Source organism: Artemia franciscana, unplaced genomic scaffold (assembly GCF_032884065.1).
Source record: "Artemia franciscana unplaced genomic scaffold, ASM3288406v1 PGA_scaffold_23, whole genome shotgun sequence".
In the NCBI taxonomy this organism is placed as follows: domain Eukaryota; kingdom Metazoa; phylum Arthropoda; class Branchiopoda; order Anostraca; family Artemiidae; genus Artemia; species Artemia franciscana.
The window spans coordinates 3,837,573-3,858,823 of record NW_027062649.1 but is presented as its reverse complement, the minus strand read 5'-3'; the positions used below and the strand labels follow the sequence as shown (position 1 = coordinate 3,858,823).

General features: G+C 37.3%; 1 protein-coding gene and 1 non-coding gene across 2 annotated transcripts in view; both read right to left on the bottom strand.

The window, feature by feature from the left end:
- The window catches only part of LOC136041454 (Fanconi anemia group A protein homolog), a gene marked incomplete at its 3' end in the record, with an annotated part of 50,287 nt that overhangs the window by 21,234 nt on the left and 7,802 nt on the right, over positions 1-21,251 (bottom strand). Inside the window, 5 exon segments of the mRNA XM_065726135.1 lie at positions 211-352; positions 7,709-7,908; positions 9,807-10,015; positions 11,252-11,322; positions 19,829-19,973. Coding sequence (XP_065582207.1) covers positions 211-352; positions 7,709-7,908; positions 9,807-10,015; positions 11,252-11,322; positions 19,829-19,973 — 767 coding nt within the window.
- Trnak-uuu (transfer RNA lysine (anticodon UUU)) lies at positions 11,890-11,962 on the bottom strand. Its single transcript has one exon. It is a non-coding gene; the product is annotated as a tRNA-Lys (tRNA).

Sequence of the window (21,251 nt, the reverse complement as noted above, 5' to 3'; positions counted from 1 at the left end):
AACATATATTAGAAAAATTGGAAAAAAACTGAAATAAGTGAGGATAAAGGTTTCATTGCATGCAAAATGTTAACAATGATTACTCTGCATATTATGAAGAATGAATTGTTTTCTTAACGTGTTTCCTATCCCCAGGTATTTCTCTAGGCTAATGCCATTAATTCAAATATTAACTTAGCCTACGAGGTAGTGAGTAAATAATGTTGGTACCTTTAAGCAAAGATGAGCTGTTACTGAAGCGCAGTAAAAATGCCGAAAAAGAAACAAGGACATTCCGCCAATTAATTTCTTGTGCTTCCAATATTTCATTTAAGACACAAAGAATCTCTTCTGATTCAAAGGGAATCATAAGCTAGAAAAAAATAGCTTTCAAGACTACACTGAATTTCCATCGTAAATCATGGTTGCAGCGACGGTTGCAACCTGGTAAAGAACCAACCAGGGCCCATAGTAACCAAAAATTTAAAAACGTATCTAAACAGAATTGTCAAGTGAAAAGCAAATTACCATTTGTAGCTGATTGGGAATGGTAATTTTTATTTATATTAATCGCAATCGTAAATAGTTTTTACGAAAATATGGAAAAGAAATAGGTAAATATAGAACATAACTGGCTATACTGAAAATCTGTCAAGTACAATTCACACGAATACTTAGCTCGACGCCATTTTATAGACTTAATCATTTCCTACCATCCGCGATTTGCTTCTTCTTTAAAAAGCAGCCCTAATTGGTCAAAAATGATGATGGCTGAAAACTGATGTTTGGATAGGGAGATTTGTGAATAGCGCTTAACTGATATGTCCTTTTCCATAGACTGACCGTATCATATACACGTTCTAGACCTTGACCTTGTTGGTAGTTAGTACACCTCATGAATTGGCTAAAAAATCCCTGAAGAAACCCAGTGGAATGTGTTCTTGATAATCGTTTTTACAAAAGGCACAGAAAACCATATTTTTACCCATTTTTTGGGGGAGGGGATGCTCAATTTTCGGCAGTCACTTCATGGAACTTGAAAACTCATTAGAAAATGCTATCTGACCCAAAGAATTGGCCTTCAAGTCCTAAAGAAAACTTGGGTCACTTTTAGTTGGATAAGCAATCTTTTGAGGGAGAGGTATGAGTGGGTTTTTGAATAACATAACAAGAGCTAAGAGCTCAAATGACACTTGTGACTGGGTCGGAAGAGCCAAGAGCCATGGTCTCCTTTGGTATGAGCTCTAGCAAAATTCTAAGAATCAATAGATTGACTTAAAAAGAAAATCAGAGGCTTAATATCGGTCAGGATTTAAAATAAGATCTTTGAGACACAAGGTCCTTCTAAACATCAAAATTCATTAAGATCCTATCACTCATTCGTAAGTTAAAATTACCTCATTTTTTCTAATTTTTCCTCTCCTTTCAGCATCCCAGGTGGTCAAAACCGGAAAAACAACTTTATCAAGTCAATCTGTGCAGGTCTTTGACACGCCTACCAACTTTCATCGTCCTAGTACGTCAAGAAGCACCGAACTCGCCAAAGCACTGGACCCCCTAACTCCCCCAAAGAGAGCGGATCCAGTCATGTAACATCGATCACGTATCTACGACATTTGCTTATTCTACCCACCAAGTTTCATCCCAATCTCTCCACTCTAAGCGTTTTCCAAGATTTCCGGTTCCCCCCTCCAGCCGTCCCCCCAATGTAACCAAATCTGGTTGGAATTTAAAATAAGAGATCTGAGACATGAATTCCATCTAAAGAACAAATTTCATTATGATTCAGTCACCCGTTCGTAAGTTAAAAATACCTCAATTTTTCTGAATTAACTCCCCCCAACTCCCCCAAAGAGAGCGGGTTCAGTCCGGTTATGTCAAGCACGTATCTAGGGCTTGTGCTTATTTTTCCCACCAAGTTGCATCCCGATCTCTCCACTCTAAGCGTTTTCCGTTTCTCTCTCCGACCCCCCCCCCCAATATCACCGGATATGGTAGGGACTGAAAATAAGAGCTCTGAGACATGAGGTCCTTCTAAATCTCAAATTTCACTAAGATCCGATAACCCATTCGTAAGTTAAAAAGACCTTATTTTTTCTATTTTTCCTCCCTCCAGCCCCACAGATTATCGAATCAGGGAAACGATTGTTATCAAGTCAATTTGTGCAGGTCCCAGACACGCCTACCAATTTTCATCGTCCTAGCACGTCCAGAAGCACCGAACTCAGCAAAGCACTGGAAATCCCCCAACTCCCCCAAAGATAGCGGATCCGGTCCAGGTATGTCAATAACGTATCTAGAACTTGTGCTTATTTTCCCCATCAAGTTTCATCCCGATCTCTCCACTCTAAGTGTTTTCCAAGATTTTCGGTTTCCAAGATTTCTGTTTCCCCCCGTCCACCCTCCTATGTACCCGGATCCGATTCGAATAGAAAATGGAGCCTCTGAAACACAAGATCTTTCTATACATTAAATTTCATTATGATCGAATCACCCATTCATAAGACAAAGATACCTCAATTTTCACGTTTTCCAACATTTCCGGTTTTCTCCTCCAGCTCCCCCATTTTCACCGGATCTAGTCGGGATTTTAGATAAGAGCTATGAAGCCCAAGAATCTTCTAGAGATCAAGTTTCATTAAGATCGGACCATCCATTCATAAGTCAAAAATACCTCATTTTTTCAATTTTTCCGAAATAACCCCCCCCCCCCCCTAGCTCCCCCAAAGATAACCAACCCGGTCTGGTTATTTCAATCACGTGTCTAGAACTGGTGCTTATTCTTCCCACCAAGTATCATCACGATCTCTCCACTCTAAGCATTTCCAAAGATTTCCAGTTTCTTCCTCCATCTCCCCCCAGTGTCACCGGATCAGAGTTCTGAGACAAGAGGTCCTCCAAAAATAAAATTTCATTAGAATCCAATCACCTGTTCTTAAGTTAAAAATACCTCAGTTTATTTCTATTTTTCTGAATTACCGAATTAGGCCCCCCCCCCCAACTCCCCCAAAGAGAGTGGATCCAATCCATTTATGTCAATCACGTATCTAGGACTTGTTCTTATTCTTCCCACCAATTTTCATCCCGATCTCTCCACTCTAAGCGTTTTCCAAGATTTCCAGTCCCCCCCCCCAAATCCCCCCAAGACATTGGATCGGGTCGGGGTTTAAAATAAAAGGTCTGAGTTACAAGGTCCGTCTCAATATCAAATTTCAATCAGATCCAACCACTCGTTCGTAAGTTAGAAATACTTCATTTTTTATAGTTTTTCCGAATTACCCCCCCCCCCCCCAACTCCCCCAAAGAGAGCGGGTTTGTTCCGGTTATGTCTATCACGTATCTAGGACTTATCTAGGACTAAATATCAAATTCCATTAAGATCCTATCACCTGTTCGTCAGTAGATAATACCTCGTTTTTTCTAATTTTTCCGAATTAACCGTCTCCCACTCCCCCCTCAGTTCGTAGCCTGTTCGTAAGTAGAAAATGCCCCTTTTTTATAATTTTTCCAAATTAACCGTCACCAAATTCCCCCCCCCTGGATGGTCGGATCGGGGAAATGACTATTTTTAATTTAATATGGTCTGGTCTCTGACACGCCTGCCAAATTTCATCGTCCTAGCTTATCTGGAAGTGCCCAAACTAGCAAAACCGGGACAGACAGACCGACCGAAATGGCAATCGCTATATGTCACTTGGTAAATACCAATTGCAATAAAAACTCCTGAGTTAGTGGAGGGGTCAAGGAGGATTTAAATTATTAATGAAGGCCACATCAGTGGAATTTCCTGGATGATTTGCTTTATTTGTCAATGATTTTTTCATCACATCTGGATGTTTGAGATCTTTTACTTTGTCGCTGGGGACTATTGTTTTTCCAGGAATTTATCCTTAAAAGCGGGGTATAAGTTTTGATAATGGCCGTATATAAAAAAAAGATGTTTTGCTGCATTGGGCTCGGATTGTGTTTGTTCGTCTGGTCAGGAGACTTGGGACCATTTATCTTATTGCCGAAGTCTTTTCCGTTTTTCTTCCCACCAAAGTCATTCATTTTGCCAAGGATTTAAGTTATTGACACAAATTAGTTTTTTTTTTCTTTTCCATTTCCTTTACTAGGTTGTTTTATGAATTGTTGATTTGGAAATACTTTATGACCGTGGAAATGGTCCCTAACCATTCATTTTTTTTTCTTGGTTATGTTCAATGACGTAAAAAGAATTTAATTTTTGTTGTCCTTTTTCATTTTCTTTCTTAAGCTTCCGAAGACGAAACCCATATTGTTAATAGTATAATAATAAATAGAAAATAGATCTCTTTTTTAAACTAACAGCAATAGCCAATGTAGAAACGTCAAAACACACCAAAATATACTTAAAAGAACACAGTTGCTAAAAAAAAAAAAAACAACTTTGAGATATAAAATATATTGAAAACTAAGTTTCGAAACCTGTGGAAATTGCCACAGAATTTCTTAGATAAGCATAAAAGGCTAGCAGAGGAATACAATACCTGGATTAAAATATAAAATTTAAGGAAAATATGGTGTGAGGAAATGAGATATGTTCAGAGTTTTAACACAGACTTAATATTGAGTCGGGTCTTTCGGTTGCTTCTATAGTCAGTTCGAAGTTACAATTAGTTGTTCAACTGTTTTTTGCAGGGAAGGGGGAGGGTACCAAAGGGAGTCGGTCATTAAGATATTTTGATCAAGGGATATATCAGATTAAAAGGTTTAATTGAGGCTCTAGTTATCTTATTTCATTGTCACCAAAGAACTGTAATTATGTTGCCTTACTGAAAGGTAAAAAATATATACAATTTGATTTTAATTTAAAATTTCCAGGACTCAACAGATGTCTTTGTTCCTAGATATAAGAGTCATACTCTCCTTAGAAATCATTCCAAACCCCTTACAAATAACAAGGCCCTCTCCACCTGACTGTCTTAAAACCAAATGTATTGTCCAGTAACCAATCTTCTTTACTTTTATGATAAACGATCCATATTGTTGCCCCCATGTCTAAAAGTCGTATTAGTCATTTTCAAACTTCGGACATAATTACAAAAAAAAAACGTTTACAAAGCTGACTTACAAAGGAGGCGAAAAAATGCAATTAAATTCTGAAACTTGGAAGGATTCTGGAACACTTACTTATTATTCTTAAAAGAAATTCAGTTTATTTTAAACTAGCCCCCCTTACCTCTCTCTCCCCCTAATCTCCAAATATATAGCCCAAATTACCTATTTTTCGTAGGTTTTCCAGTTGTATGAGGTTTTCAATGATATTCTCCAAATAGGTTTAATGGCAAAAAGCATTAGTGACCAAGTTACAAGAACAAATTCCTAGTGATTTCACACCAAGTTGCAAAAATAAAATGTCTGACTTCCCTTACACATTGGATCAATATGGTCTGACAATTGGGGATTAATTCCTCCCTCGCCTTTAGATTTCAGAAAATAGCTTACTGAGTATTTTCACAGAAAATACCACTTTTGCCCATTTTATTGAGAACAAAAATTGAAAACCAAGCAAAATAGGATCAGAGGGCGATCGAACATATATTAATTCATCTGATATGACTTTCAAGCTTGACAGGCACAATATGCTAATCTGTTCTAAAAGTAATGTAGATCAGGAGGATCAAAGTGCAATTGAACATACTTTGATTCTCCTGGTACTCGTGCCGATCAGGAGGGTCCAGGTAAAATTACACATACTTTGATCCTCCTCATATGACGTTTAGCCATGATCCCGACGATATGCTAACATGTTCTAAAAATGATGTAGATCAGGATGATTAAAGTACAATTGAACATACTTTGATTTTCCTTATAAGACTTTCCGTCGTGAAAGCGACAATATGCCAATTTATTTTTAAAATAATATAGATCAGGAGGATCGAAATTTAATTACATATACTTTGATCCACCTAATATGACTTTTAGCCGAGACAGCGACGATATGCTAACTTGTTCTAAAAATGAGGTAGGTCAGGAGGATCAAAGTGCAATTGAACATACTTCAATTCTCCTGATACTTCGTTTTAAAAATAATGCCAATCCGGAGGATCCAAGTGCAATTACACATACTTAGACCCTCCTCATGCGACTTTTAGTTGTGGTACCGGCGATATGCTAACCTGTTCCAAAAATAGTTTAGATAAGCAGGATCAAAGAGCAATTGAATATACTTCGATTCATTTCATACGACTTTTATCCGTGATGCTGACGAAATGCTAACCTATTCTAAGAATGATGTAGATCAGGAAGATCAAAGTACAATTGAACATACTTCGATTCTCCTGATACTTCATTTTAAAAAATAATGCCGATCCGGAAGGTCCAAGTGCAATTACAAATACTTGAATCCTCCTCATACAAATTTTAGTCGTGATATCGACGATATGCTAACGTGTTCTAAAAATAGTGTAGATCAGGAGGATCAAAGTGAAACTGAACTAATTCGATTTTTCTGATACAACTTTCACCTGTGAAAGCGTTTATATGCCAATTTGTTCTCAAAATAATGTAGGTCAGGAGGATCGAAGTTTAATTACATATACTTTGATCCATCTGATATGACCTTTAGCCGGGGCAGCAATGAATTAAGAATATGTTCTAAAAACCCAAGTTCTAAAATAATGGGTTCTAAATCGTGTTGATCAGGAAGATCAAATGCAATTGAACATACTTTGATTCTCCCAGATACAACTTTAAGGAGGGGCAACGACAACATGCTAAATTCTTCAAAAATAAGATATAAAAATACAAAAATGCAGCTATTATAATTTCATATTTATTAGTGCACATTTGGACCAATAGTGATAACAAACTCTGGTTATATCGCGGCCTACTCTGTTTTCCCGCTTTGTGATCAATTATTTCTGGCTTATAAATGCTTCTCAAATTTTTGTCACAATGAACTTCCAATTTGTTTCCCAATCTCCTTTTGACGAGAGCAGTTTGAGGCTCAAAGGTTTGATGTGATATGTTATATCATATTTGATGTAGACCATAAATATAGTAAACAACAATTATATGAATATTAAATACTAGCAAATAAAAATTAATCATAAATACAAAAATAGAAAATAATCTCTAGTTTTCTTTCACGGCTTCAAATAAACTATACGAATTTTATAAATCTTATAAATGATACCTCTTCATGCAGTATGCCTACTCTGCTCCCGTTTGTTCGTCTTATCCCCCCCTTTCTTTCTCCCGCTTGCTTTTGTCTCTCTCAATTTCTTTATCCTCTCCCCACGCCTTTGACTCTTTATCCTTATTACAATGTTTACAGAGATCCCTTTGTCTGCAAAGAGCTTCAGCGTCGTGCTTTTTAGAAGAAGGAGAATTTTACTAGCGCAAATTCTGGGGAAAATTGGTCCCACCTGGTATAGTGATACTTACTGAGATTAAAGACTCTAAAGTACTTTTTTTAGAAGAAAAACATTTTAATAGCACAATTTATGGCAGAACTTAGCCCAGCCTGACATTGTAATACTTACTGAGATCCGATTTTCAGCAACCAATGACTGGACAAAGAAAAAACTTTAGAAGAAGAATAGTTTTACTAAAGTGATTACAATTAGCCTAACTTAGCAGTATTATACTGAGATCGAACTTTCTGCACAAAACTCTTAAGTGGTACTTTTGTTAGAAGAAAAAGAATTTTAGAAGAAAAACAAGTTATGGAGAAATCACCCTAGCCTGGCATTATGATACTTACTGAGATCAGCGTTTCTGCAACCAATGGCTGGACATAGAAGAAATTCCACGAGCTTTGTTCAACAAAAGCGTTGACAATCTTTATGTCCGGTGTTAAGGTCAACAGATATTTAATGATCCGACGGAATAGTCTTTTCAGGCTCTTTTTCACTATCACAGGATGCTGCAACATTACAAGACATGGATTGAGACCAACCTCACCTTGAAAGAGACCAAGCAATTTAGATAGAAGGAGACAAGTTAAGTCCTCAAAGGGGAGCTAGAGGGAGTAACAAACCCACAGAGACGGGATTTCGATACCTCCATGGACCATAAAAGTACTTCCATGTCGTAAATTTTTTTTGAAAACAATGCTAAAATCAGTGGTTATCCCTCCCCTGGCTTGGATAGTTTACTTTTGTGTATTCTTCACTTAAATTTTTACGAATCTACTGAAGAAAATTTTTAATACGAAAATTTAAAAATTTTTACAGTGAACAAAAGAAAAACTATAAAAACTTTAACATTTGTATCGAGAGGATTTTAGTCAAATGCTACCATACAACAAAAAAAAAAAAAAAAAAAAAAAAAAAACCACTAACAATTGTATGCTCTTTGTGGTTCCATATGTTTACACTAATAACTGTGCGTATGCCATGTAGCAATTATCATTAGGCTATGAGTAATTTATTGCTCATTATTACCTTCAACCTAAAATGACAGAAAACAACAAATTTAGTCCCCTGAAATGCATGTAATATATCAAAGTGACTAACATTTACTGTAATATCTCCTTCCATAGTAAATTAAATTGCTATAATTTCTTGTTATCCCTTATCTCGGAACCAAAATTGAAGGAAATAATAAATTACCATTAAGGATTAATGGGTTCTCTCCTAAACATGCCAATCATGCATATCATATAAATTCATAACGTAATATGCCTAAAATATGATAATGATAGAGTACCTAATAACATACAGTGGCGTAACTAGAGGGGGTGGTGGAGGAAATGGCTATCAACAGGCGCAGCCGCTGAAGGGTTGAAACGAACATTGTATCTGGGCACTGAAAACATGACATAATAGCATACTATCAACATTTAAATATGTCGTTTCGTCCTGAGTCCAGTTTCATCCTGATCTCTCCGCTTTAAGTATTTTCCAAGATTTACCCCCCCCCCCAATGATGCTGGATCCGGTTGAGATTTAAAATGAGAGATCTGAGTTACGAGGTCATTCTAAATACGAAGTTTCATGAAGATCCGACCTCATCCTTCGTAAGTTAAAAATACGTCATTTTTTCTAATTTTTCATAATCACCCCCCCCCCCACCAATAGATCGGATCTATCCCAATTAAGTCAATCACGTATCTAAGACTTCTACTTATTTTTCCCACCAAGTTTCATCCCGATCCCTCCACTCTAAGCGTTTTCCATGATTTTAGGTTCCCCATCCCAAACTGCCCCCGAAGTCACCAGATCTGGTCGGGATTTAAAATAAGAGCTTTGAAACACAATATCCTTCTAAATATCAAATTTCATTGAGATCCGATCACCCGTTCGTAAGTTAAAAATACCTATTTTTTTTTAATTTTTCAGAATTACCCCCCCCCCCCCCAACTACCCCAAAGAGAGCGGATCCGTTCCGGTTATGTCAATCATGTATATAGGACTTGTGCTTATTTTCCCACCAAGTTTCATCCCGATCCCTCCACTCTAAGTGTTTTCCAAGATTTTAGGTTCCCCCTCCCAACCCCCCAACCCCCCAATGTCACCAGGTCCGGTCGGGATTTAAAATGAGTTCTGAGACACGATATTCTTCCAAACATAAAATTTCATTAAGATCTGATCAACCGTTCGTAAGTTAAAAATACTCCATTTTTAATTTTTTTTGGAATTAACCGGTCCCCCACTCTCCCCAGATGGCCAAATCGGAAAAATGTCTATTTCTAATTTAATCTGGTCCGATCCCTGATACGGCTGCCAAATTTCATCGTCCTAGCATACCTGGAAGTGCCTAAAGTAGCAAAACGGGACCGACAGACAGACCGACAGAATTTGCGATTGCTATATGTTATTTGGTTAATAACCAAGTGCCATAAAAACGACGGAACAAACCTGACGTTATTTTTGTCCACCATTTTCGACAGATTGTGTCTAAAATTAATTTACAGTTACTGGCAACGACATCATCAAAAACTTCTAGGATCAGTAGCATTTCACACAGAATTTGGCCGAGAACCAATTTCTTTTCGTAAAAATCTTCAAAAAATCCATCCGCCATTGTTCTGGAAAAAGCGGCAAGTTTTTCAGCATTTCCAGACAATCTGAAAGAAGAAAAAACATAACACTTACACGAAAAAATTAATTAAATCTATATATTAGTTTAAACATACATCACTTACAAAACAATAGGGGTTCTAGGTTCTATCAAACCATCCTCAACATGTGAAAACTACAACTAATACATACATCCATTGGGACACCGAGCCACCTGACGCCAACAGAGCTCTGCAGGCTCCTCTGCCTCCACACTCTACTAGGAACTTCACTTTTCACTCCCTCCTCTGAAGTTTCTACTCCCTCTAGACACTTTTAAGAGTCTCCCCACTCCATCTGAGGACATCCCTCTTTTCGTTTGGTCCTATCAGGATCAATATGGAGCACAATACTATAACGGCTTTTGGTTGTGCAATAGCTAATAACAATCCATCCTCCATTGAGTCGGGTGATGTTGACCCTTCCCCCTACTAAGGAAATGCTCCTGTTCCCCTTCCCTAAGACAAGTCTTTATTTTCTTTATTTATTAATCAATATTTTAATCTAACTATGTTTCAAATAAAAATACCTTGTATACGAGGGGCTTAAAATTTGCTTGTAGGTCACCAAGTATTCTAAAAAATCAAAAAGTGGGGATGGCTGTTGAATCAGTTGTATTTTCTCTAGAGGAAGGTTTTACAACATAAAAAAATCTAAATTTCTAAGTCACTATTTTCCAAAATTGGCTGGGGGAGGGGTTTGTGAGACAATTGTGTATTCAGACAAATCAGTGTACTTCTATAAAGCTCTTACTTTCTCTCCGGTTTTTATTTAAGGAAAATGATCTACGAAATTTAGATTAATGCATAAAGAATATATATCATTTATTCCTCCTGATTCCCCCCTTCTAGATTTTGAAATACCTTTTGCGGGGTTTTATATTAAAAAATACTTTTTTGGGTAGTTAGAAAAAATGTCTGTAGAAAATCAAATTATACGAAATTTTGATATAAACATAAACATAGCAATTCTACTAGCGAGAGTTGTTTTTAACACCAACAAAAAATTGATTATTTAACAGTTACCTGAATTCTATTAATACTACATAAAATCAAATATAGCTGGATAATTTTTTCCATCAGAACATCAATGGTAACTGTCATTTCAAAATACTGGATTATGTTTATCTAAGAGTATCAGGACTTTAGCCTCTAAATGACCAGGAATTTCAGGCCCCCCATATAACTTCTGGTGCGTCACAACATCGAAGGATTCATAAGGACCATCAAGAAACTAGATCTTACCTGTCAATATATGAGTAGAATGACATTATGCGGCTTTCCGTGAGCTTGGCAATCAGCTCCAGAGGAACTTCCTGAAATAATATGAACCTCCATAAACCATAAATGTCCGTGAGTCTATAGACCACAAATTAGTAGGCTTGAAACTGTATTACAAACAAAAGAGGAGGTAAAGAGGGATTTTAAAATGTGATCCCTCGTAAAAATCCTATTCTTAAATAAAATTTAATAAAACTTTAAACTTCTTAATTTAAATAAAACTTCTGAGCAAACAATACACAAAACTTATCTCTTTTCGGACAGTTTCTTTTTAGAAATGCCTTAAAGCTACTCCTGTGTTTTCTGGCTATACCCTTTATATAGATGGTAAGCTACCTATGCAACCCCAAGAAAACAAAAGCTTAAAGACAACACAGTGACCGTTTGTTCAAATGTCCCATTTTGATTAGAATGATCCCATATTATTTCTCTACGTTTTTCTAAAATCCATGGTGGATGTAATTTAATAATTCCTGTACTCCTCGTACAGGAATTAGGACTGCCTCTCCTAATTCCTGTACGTTTTAAGGTTCGACTTTGGGACGCAGCCTCTTTAACTCTTTAAGAAAACGAAGTTTTTTTTCATATTTTGTGAAAAAAACCGCCCGATAAGGGACTTGAACCCTTGACCTTAGGATTAAAAGTCCTACGCTCTACCGACTGAGCTAACCGGGCATGTCTGAAGTCGAAATACCTGCATGTGTATAAATATAACTTTTAAATAACTTTTAAGAATTTCAAAAATTAACATGGGCTCTTATGGGGAAATGGGTTTTTCTAAGCTAGAAAATCGGGGGGTTAAGATTTTCCGACGAAACTTTCCAGGACAATTACTCGGAGAATTCCGCGTCGAATGAGTCTTCGTACACCCAGATCCGAAGTCGGCTGTGACCTGTAGGCGTGACAGAAAAAAAGGGATTCTGTCATTTTTCTCAAATAAAAAATTTACGGATTAAGACAGAATTTTTTGAAGCTTTCAGTCAGTCTCACCATGTCGAGCTGATCATTTTGATGTACTTGAATGTTGAAATTCGTAACTTTTAACAACAAAAAACTTAACATGGGCTCTTATGGGGAAATGGGGTTTTTCTAAGCTAGAAAATCGGGGGGTTAAGATTTTCCGACGAAACTTTCAAGCAAAATTACTCGGAGAATTCCGCGTCGAATGAGTCTTGGTACACCCAGATCCGATGTCGGCTGTGACCTGTAGGCGTGGCGAAAAAAAACAAAAGGAGAAAATGAACATTAAGTGGCTATGCGTGGTTTCTGGAAAACAGGGAAGGAGTTATCGGATCGAGCTGAAATTTCGCGGATAAGCTCCTGGGCCCTAGGGGACCTTAACTTGTGAATTTCAGCCCGATCGGAAACAACGTTAAAGGGGGGGGGGGGTTGGGGGGTCGAAACTTTCGGCCAGATTTTCCCCATGAAGGAAAAGTCGGAGGGGGATGAAATTTGGCAGGTTTCTTAGTTGGAGCTCGGGCTACGAAATGCATCCCTCCCCATCCCTCTGCGACCACTGGAACCGAAGATCGCTTAACATTCTCGTGGTTCGCCTCTTTAAAGAGGCACGAGTGTGCCTCCTTGAAATTCTTTAAAAACTTCTATCTATCTGGCTAACACAACATCCTACTGATCAGAGTGACGCTCATCAAAAACTAAACTAAAAATAGAGCTCAAAGCTTGAAAAAAAAAAAAACAGGGCTGAAAATACATCACGAAGGAGCAACAAAAATAAATAAAAATAAAAAATAGAGCGTCAATATAAAAAGTGGCAATACTTATTGCGATTCGCTAACAATCAAAAACAAGATGAAGGAGCCTTATAAAGAACTGCTAAGGTGCTTCAAGACAAGGAGAGTAAATCTCTTTAAGAGCCTCTGGGTAAAAGAACGGATTGCCAAGTAAGCTAAGATTACTGAGGAGGCTAAGCGGGGGAGACAGGGCCTATTGAGACCGTAAAGACCAGGGGAAATACTCTCAGTGTGGTAATTGGAAACGGTGGGCTTCGCAAAACACAAGTAAATGCTAAACCTCCTTTCTTCTGGAGTGGTAAGGCGAGTAGCTTCAGGGAGGAAGGAATATGGGATTTTACTCTCTTTGTAAATGATCTTGAGTGAACGGTTCTGGACCAACCAAATTTCCTTGCTAAGATGAATGGAAAGATTCGGATGCCAGACCGGACATTCGTACTCCAACAACAGCTTAACAAACGATAAGTAAATACGAAGGGAATATATCTCTGTGCAATTAAATTTATTCAAGAGTTTAAACAGTAGAGTGATGCAATAGCTTGTTTGATAATATTCAAAACTTGTGTATCCTATTTAAGATTATCCGGAATTGTGACACCAAGGCGTTTATCTCGTTTCACTAGCATTCCATGTAGCATAGAGTTTATAAAACCGCTAGTAGATTTCAGAGAGATTATAGTAATGATTTTTTATTTGAGAGAATTTACTTTCATATTTATATCCTTAGCGTCATCCGAAACAGGGGTTAGGATTTCAAGGGAACCCCTTTTATAATTTCTATGAGAAAACTGAATGATTGACATATTTCCATCATTGGAGAACTCATTATCAATTTCTTTAACCATTATTAGGAATAAAAGTGTGCCCTGTAAAGATCCGCGAGGTATTCCACAGTAAATATGAGAGGTTAAAGAATATATTTTACTACTTGTGACCTATTTAAAGGGGAAAGGAGTTAAATGTTTACACAGACAGGGTCAAGGTCAAAGTTATTCAGTAATGAGCAAACTAAGATGTGAATGTCAACCAAATCAAAATATTTTTGGAGGCCAACTAAGACAAGGTTCAGCCAGACGTTTGGTTTTTCTCGACTACCTAAGATGGAATGTACCAAGTATACAAGGTAATGGGTGCTGGAAGTTTTGCTTAACCCTTTTGCTTTTCCGGACGCATACATCCGCAAAAAAGGGTACCCCATACGCTCCGAGTGAGTATTTTCACGGGTTATTTTTATAGGGTTCACTGCTCGACACGACTATTTGCACCTTGAATTATTTACGTTTAAACATCTGTGAACGTGTTTCAACCTGCTAAGGTAAAATTACGCAATAGAATCGGTACACTGCTCCATACGACTATATTCGCCTTGTACTATTTACGTCTGCAGAGTAAACATGTGCAATAAAATTAGTACTTTCTAACGTGCCTGCCAGTAACAGAAATAAGACCAAATACAATAAGACCTTGTATTATATGCATAAGAAAAACAAAAGCGTAAAGAATGATTTGCCCAAACCACGCATTGCGCTCCGGCCAAAGGCATTGAGTCAAGAGATCGGTACCTGCACAACGCAGACCATTGGTCACCATACGAAAAAATGTCTTTAAGAAGAAGTAAAGAATCTCAATATGTATATGAACCATGTAATGTATGTTTTTGTGCTGTACCCTCTTTTCAGGATTTTCATACTAAAAGAAATTATTAATTTTATGTAAGGTTTTGAAATACATTTTCTTTGTGTTTGAATATTTATTCTTCCTTTTGCCTCCCTTGGTAAATATTCTTTTTCTTTTACGAATATTCTTATTTTTTTTAAATAAAAATATAGTTTGTAACTCCTAAACACGAGCAAACTCACCTCATCTAAATTCGTCAAACTGCTGTACATGAATAAAAATGCAACACTAAAATTCTTGCACACAGTGAGCGCAAAATCTCAAAAAGCTAGGCGCACTCAAAGGGTTAGGATACCAAATAGCTAGACGTCAATAGGTGGAGAAACTTTAACCTTGAGCCAGGTACAAAAGAAACCTTCATAAAGTTTCAAAACAACTATAGTGTAATGAGGCATAGGTAAGAAACTCATATTAGTAAATTTCTTTGGATAGGTGTTACAGAATAATGTTTTGAGTAACCTGGGAATTTAATACATCTTGTGATTTGATTGAAAAAGTTTGCTAAAGGTTCAGTGGTTTTATCTCACAAGGATTTATTTTAATTAATTGAGACATCCAAGGGACAGGTAGGCTAATTTATTTTCTAAGCTTTTGGATTTTAATTACAACATAGGAGGGAGAAACAATGGGGGGAGGAGGTATTGGGAGAAAAAATCGGATCTAGACCAGTAAAAGTTGGAAGACTTTGACAATAGAAGTGGGTTGCATGTTCAGATCGTTGGTAGTCTTATTATAGTGTTCAGGGAGGTGAAAATAAATTCTGAAAGGTTTCTTTCCGCATACAGAGCAGCTGATCTTCTATTTTCTTATCAGGAACTTTCTTAGACTATTATTTTGTGCAACACGACCTTGCTTGGAAAAGTTTATCTTTTTTATTATAGGTTTTTTTAAACCTTCATTAATATATGGCTTCTTATTTGATGGCTTTTTCATTTTTTTCTTGGAAATAGGATTGATAATTACTACTCAAAAGATCTTGAAGAGACAGAGCCTTGTGGTCAACATGAATTATTTAATACACAGGAGACCAAATGTCCGTAGTAGTCCAAGAGCCAAATCTGTAAAGTCCTGAGTTACTGGATGGAAGTAGACTATAATGACAACTGTCCTTAAAGGGGGAGGGGGGTAGAAAGAAGAAAATTTTCCAAAAACTTCATATGTTGGTACATATTAAATCTAGAATAGCCTCGCCTATGGTTGTCAGAACAGCCTTGTTTTTGGTACAACCTCTTTAAGTTAAAAGTCTTACAGGTAAAATCCCGTTTTAAGTCATTTGCGTTACCTAACTGAATAGTCCCACCATTTGATATTTCGGTAATACAAAGTCAGCACTAGCATATAATTTTTTGCATGTAAATTTGTGTTTTGTCAGCAATTCTCTGGTTAGGTGAATAACAAAACACCATATGACACTTTGTTTAAAAAGACACGGTAAGACTATAGGTTAAATACACATCCATATTATTTCGTCAAAGGAAGTTCGTATATGGAATCAAGATTCCGGTTACATAATAAATCTTTGTAGACAAAGAAAAGATTTCCACCTTCTTTCTTACCCAGAGGGTAATTTTGACCTTAGTTCAAAAACAAGAGCTAAGAGATCAAATGGCACTTGTGACGAGGTCGCGAGAGCCAACAGCTCATATGGTAAGAGCTCTAGTAAAATTCTAAGAATCAATAGATTGCTTTAAAAGGAAAGTCAGAGGCGTAATGCCGGTCGGGATTTAAAATAAAAGCTCTGAGTCACGAGGTCCTTCTAAATATCAAAATTGATCAAGATTCGATCTCCCACTCGCAAGTTAAAAATACCTAAATTTTTTCTCTCCCTTCAGCCCCCCAGATGTTCGAATCGGGGAAAACGACTTTACCAAGTCAATTTGTACAGCTCCCTGACACGCCTACCAATTTCCATCGTCCTAGCACGTCCAGAAGCACCAAACTCGCCAAAGCACTGAACCCCACCATCTAACTCCCCCAAAGAGAGCGGATCCAGTCCGGTTACGTCAGTCACGTATCTACGACATTTATAAGCATTTTCCAAGATTTCTGGGTTCCCCCTCCAGCTCCCCCAAGGTAAACAGATCTGGTCGGGATTTGAAATAAGAGCTCTGAGACATGAGTTTCATTAAGATCCGGTCATCCGTTCTTAAGTTAAAAATACCCCAGTTTTTTTAATTTTTCCAAATTAACAACCCCCAGCTCCCCCAAAGAAAACAGATCCGTACCAATTATGTCAATCTCGTATCTATCACTTGTGCTTATTCTTCCCATCAAGTTTCATCCCGAAGCGATTTCCAAGATTTCCAGTTTCCAAGATTTCTGTTTCCCCCCTCCAACCCTCTATGTCCCCAGATCCGATTCGAATTGAAAATGGAGCATCTAAGACATAAGATTCTTCTATAAATCAAGTTTCATTGAGATCCGATCACCCATTCGTAAGATACCTCGATTTCACGTTTTCTAAGAATTCCCGGCTTCCCCCTCCAACTCCCTTTAATGTCACCGGATCTGGTTGGGGTTTAAAATAAGATTTTTAAAGCACAAGATCCCTCTAGATATCAAATTTCATTAAGATCTAATTACCCGTTCGTAAGTTACAAATACCTTATTTTTTCTAATTACTTCCCCCCCCCCCTAACTTCACCAAAGAGAGCAGATCCGGTCCGGTTATGTCAGTCACCTATCTTGGACTTGTGCTTATTCTTTTCACCAAGTTTTATCCTGATCTCTCCGCTTTAAGCGTTTTCCAAGATTTTCGGTCCCCCTCCTAATGACACTGGACCCAGTCGGGATAAACAAAAATAAGAGATCTAAGTTTCGAGATCCTTCTAAATATGAAACTTTATTAAGATATGATCACTCTTTCGCAAGTTAAAAATACCTCATTTTTTCTAATTTTTAGAATTAACCCCTCCCCCCAAATCCCCCAAAGAGAGAAGATCCGTTCCGGTTATGTCAATCCTGTATCTAGGACTTTTGCTTATTTTTCACACTAAGTTTCATCCCGATCCCTCCACTCTAAGCATTTTCCAAGATTTTAGGTTCGCCCCCCCCCCTCCAACATCACCTTCACCGGATAAGGTTGAAAATTAATATAAAAGCTCTGAGACATGATATCCTTCCAAACATCAAATTTTATTAAGATCCGATCACTCCTTTGTAAGTTAAAAATACCTAATTTTTCTAATTTTTCAAAATTACCCCCCCCCCCACTCCCCCAAAAAAGAGCGGATCCGTCCCGGTTATTTCAATCACGTATCTAGGACTTGTTCTTATTTTTCCCACCAAGTTTCATCCCAATCCGTCCACTCTAAGCGTTTTCCAAGATTTTAGGTTCCCCCCTCAATTCCCCCCAATGTCACCGGATCCAGTCGGATTTTAAAACAAGAGCTCTGAGACACGATATCCTTCCAAACTTCAAATTTAATTAAGATCCGATCACTCCTTCATAGGTTAAAAATACCTAATTTTTCTAATTTTTCAGAATTAACCCCCCCCCCACCTCCGCCAAAGAGAGCGGAACCGTCTCGGTTATTTCAATCACATATCTAGGACTTGTGCGTATTTTTACCACCAAGTATCATCCCGATCCCTCCACTCTAAGTGTTTTCCGAGATTTTAGGTTCCCCCTCCCCTCAATACCCCCCAATGTCACCGGATCTAGTCGGGATTTAAAATAAGAGCTCTGAGACACGATATCCTTCCAAACTTCAAATTTCATTAAGATCCGATCATTCCTTCGTAAGTTAAAAATACCTCATTTTTTCTATTTTTTACAGATTAACCGGCCCCCCACTCCCCCCACCCAGATGGTAAAATTGGGGAAAACGACTATTTCTAATTTAATTTGGTCCGGTCCCTGATACGCCTGCCAAGTTTCACCGTCCTTGATTGCCTGGAAGTGCCTGAAGTAGCAAAACCAGGACAGACAGACAGACAGACAGACAGACAGACAGACCGACAGAATTTGCGATTGCTACATGTCACTTGGTTAATACCAAGTGCCATAAAAACAGGAAAAGGTGATAATTGTGATGCTTGAGCTTGTACGGTAACAGCAATTATAACTGAACTATATATTTTTGACAGAGAGTCCAACTCAGCAAGTTCTCCACAGTCAAAACTCTTGGTGTTTCTTAAAAAAAGATTAGAAATTTAGTATGGGTAGTGAAAGCAACATTTTTACACTTGACTTTTTTGGATAAAAATCGGAGCTAGTATGGCTAGTGGGATCAATAGCGGTAAACAGAAAAGGGTAGTCAGAACAGGGACAAAGGGGTCACATTTTTCTTCTTCAGGACAACAGTAAGAGTCAACTTGGGTTGTAGAGCTATTTTGGGAACCTAGACTGGGCCAGAGGGTAAAATGAGGCGTTGAGAAACTTCTTGGGATTAAATTAACATCCTGACAAGGGTCAACAGGGACTCTGTGATAATTCTACGTAAAGATGATAATGGTTCAAAATAGGAAGGATTTGGTTGGTGATAAAGATCCCTTACAAGATCACAGGAGAATTAGTCACATCAGTTACAGGGTAACTCAAATCAATAAAGCTGTTCAAACCTGGCCATATGCACAGGAATCTACATTAGCAGGCACTAGGCACTAGGAAAACACAGAGCAGGCACTAGCAGAGGGAAACGGGTTTCAAGAACCAATACTTGAGGAGTTTCCCCAGCCCTTCCTTGTGTGCTGATATTTTCTCATCCATATGTATGCATGCTTTTTCCAAGTCAGGCATGAATTTGGACAGTCTATTCCTTCAGGATAAATTTTTCCAAGAAAGGGAAGTAATGGGTCCTGTACCTAAAGTAATTCTTATAGGCCAAAGTACCAAGTCCTTATGCATTCTATTGTGTTTTCTCTCAGAGTTTACCACAGGGATAGTAGAGGGGTTGTTCTTCCATGATGCATTCACCATTTAAAATCCTTCAACAATCATATGGGTGAGAAAAAATTCACCCCTTGCAGAGCTATGCTTCTAATAGTTGTTCTCCTTATGCCTAACATGCCATTAGGCCTCCCAAGAAAAAAGTTTACAGCTTTTCAATGGCTCTACCAAAATTTACATTCATCAAGATAACCTGATTAATAAAACCAGAAAAATACTTACATCTTTCAAAATGTCTGATGCATTTACATGAAAACCATTCTTTAGTAAAACCTTTGAATCTAACAGCCACAGTCTGAGAGCTGCTCTTGATTTGTGGGCGAGTTCATATTTCTTCATATAATTTTCGTCACAATTGACATTAAGACTAGAAAAGAATATTGATATCTACTTTAAGGGAAATGATTTTTTTTTTAATATAATTTAAAAAACGTGTAGTCTAAAAAAAACATAGGTATTATGACAATAAAAGAACTACTCCATCTACTTTAAGGGGCATGTTTGTTATTAATATAGTTTAAAGAAAATGTAGTTTAACCAAAAACTATATTGGACATTATACTGAAATAAAAGATGTGCCTATTTTGTACTTTCTCTTTGGCTGCTCAATTTTTTTGTGGGGGAGTGGAAATTACCAGGGGAGGTATTTTCCAGGGGACAAACAGCAGCTCACCTGGAAAACATCCAATAAATACTCTTCCATTTCTTAGAGCACCCATATTTCAGAAGAATACTTGACCACTGTCATCACTGCAGCTTCCAATATTCTAATCTTGGTTTGCAGACTTATCATCTTATTCTTCCAGACTTTTTTCAACTTGGAAAACAATGCCCTGGAGCTTAGCTAGTCTACTTTTAACATCCTCACTCTATCCATCAGCTTTATCAATAATACTATCTAGGTAAGTAAAGCCATCCATTTGATTGGTCTTTCCATTACCCAACATCACTTCTTCACCTTTACTTATTCCCATTCTAAGTGACTAAGTCTTTTCAGCATTAATTTTCACACCTTTTCCTGCACCCTGAGCTTTCAAAACATCCAAAAATCATTCATTGCTAACATTTTAATTTAGACATGCTCAAATCATCACCAAATTTTAAATATAGGAGAGTTTTGCCTTCCCTTTTGAGTCCATGCTTCTCCAAGATTTTTTTTTTTTAGTTTAAAAAAAAAGTTTCTTTATTGTTCATCCTTATCTGGCTGAAGTCCATTAGAGTTTTAAAGTTGAACATTAATGTTACAGGGGGGGAGGTTGTTTATTTGAGGGGATGATTTTACTTTATGTTGAAAGATGTCACAATCAGAGTTGATTCTCTTGTCCATCTGATCTGAAATAGATGGAATCTGAAGTTTTTTTTTACCCTTATCTTATGGGTCAAAAAGTTAACTTAATGGAGTCTTACACCTTTATATCTTAGATTCCCTCTGCATTTGTATCATTTCCTAGAGAGCACAAGAGTTCTTCCTGGTATGTGGCAACACAAAAAAAGAAATCATAATGAACAACGTTTTTATTTAGTATTTACAGTTGACAAATGACATCACTTGAAAAGCAGTACAGGAAAACACATATGATGTGTCTCTGTAGCTCTAATAGGTCAAGATGAAATTTAATTCACAATTCTTGAGTAATATATATGA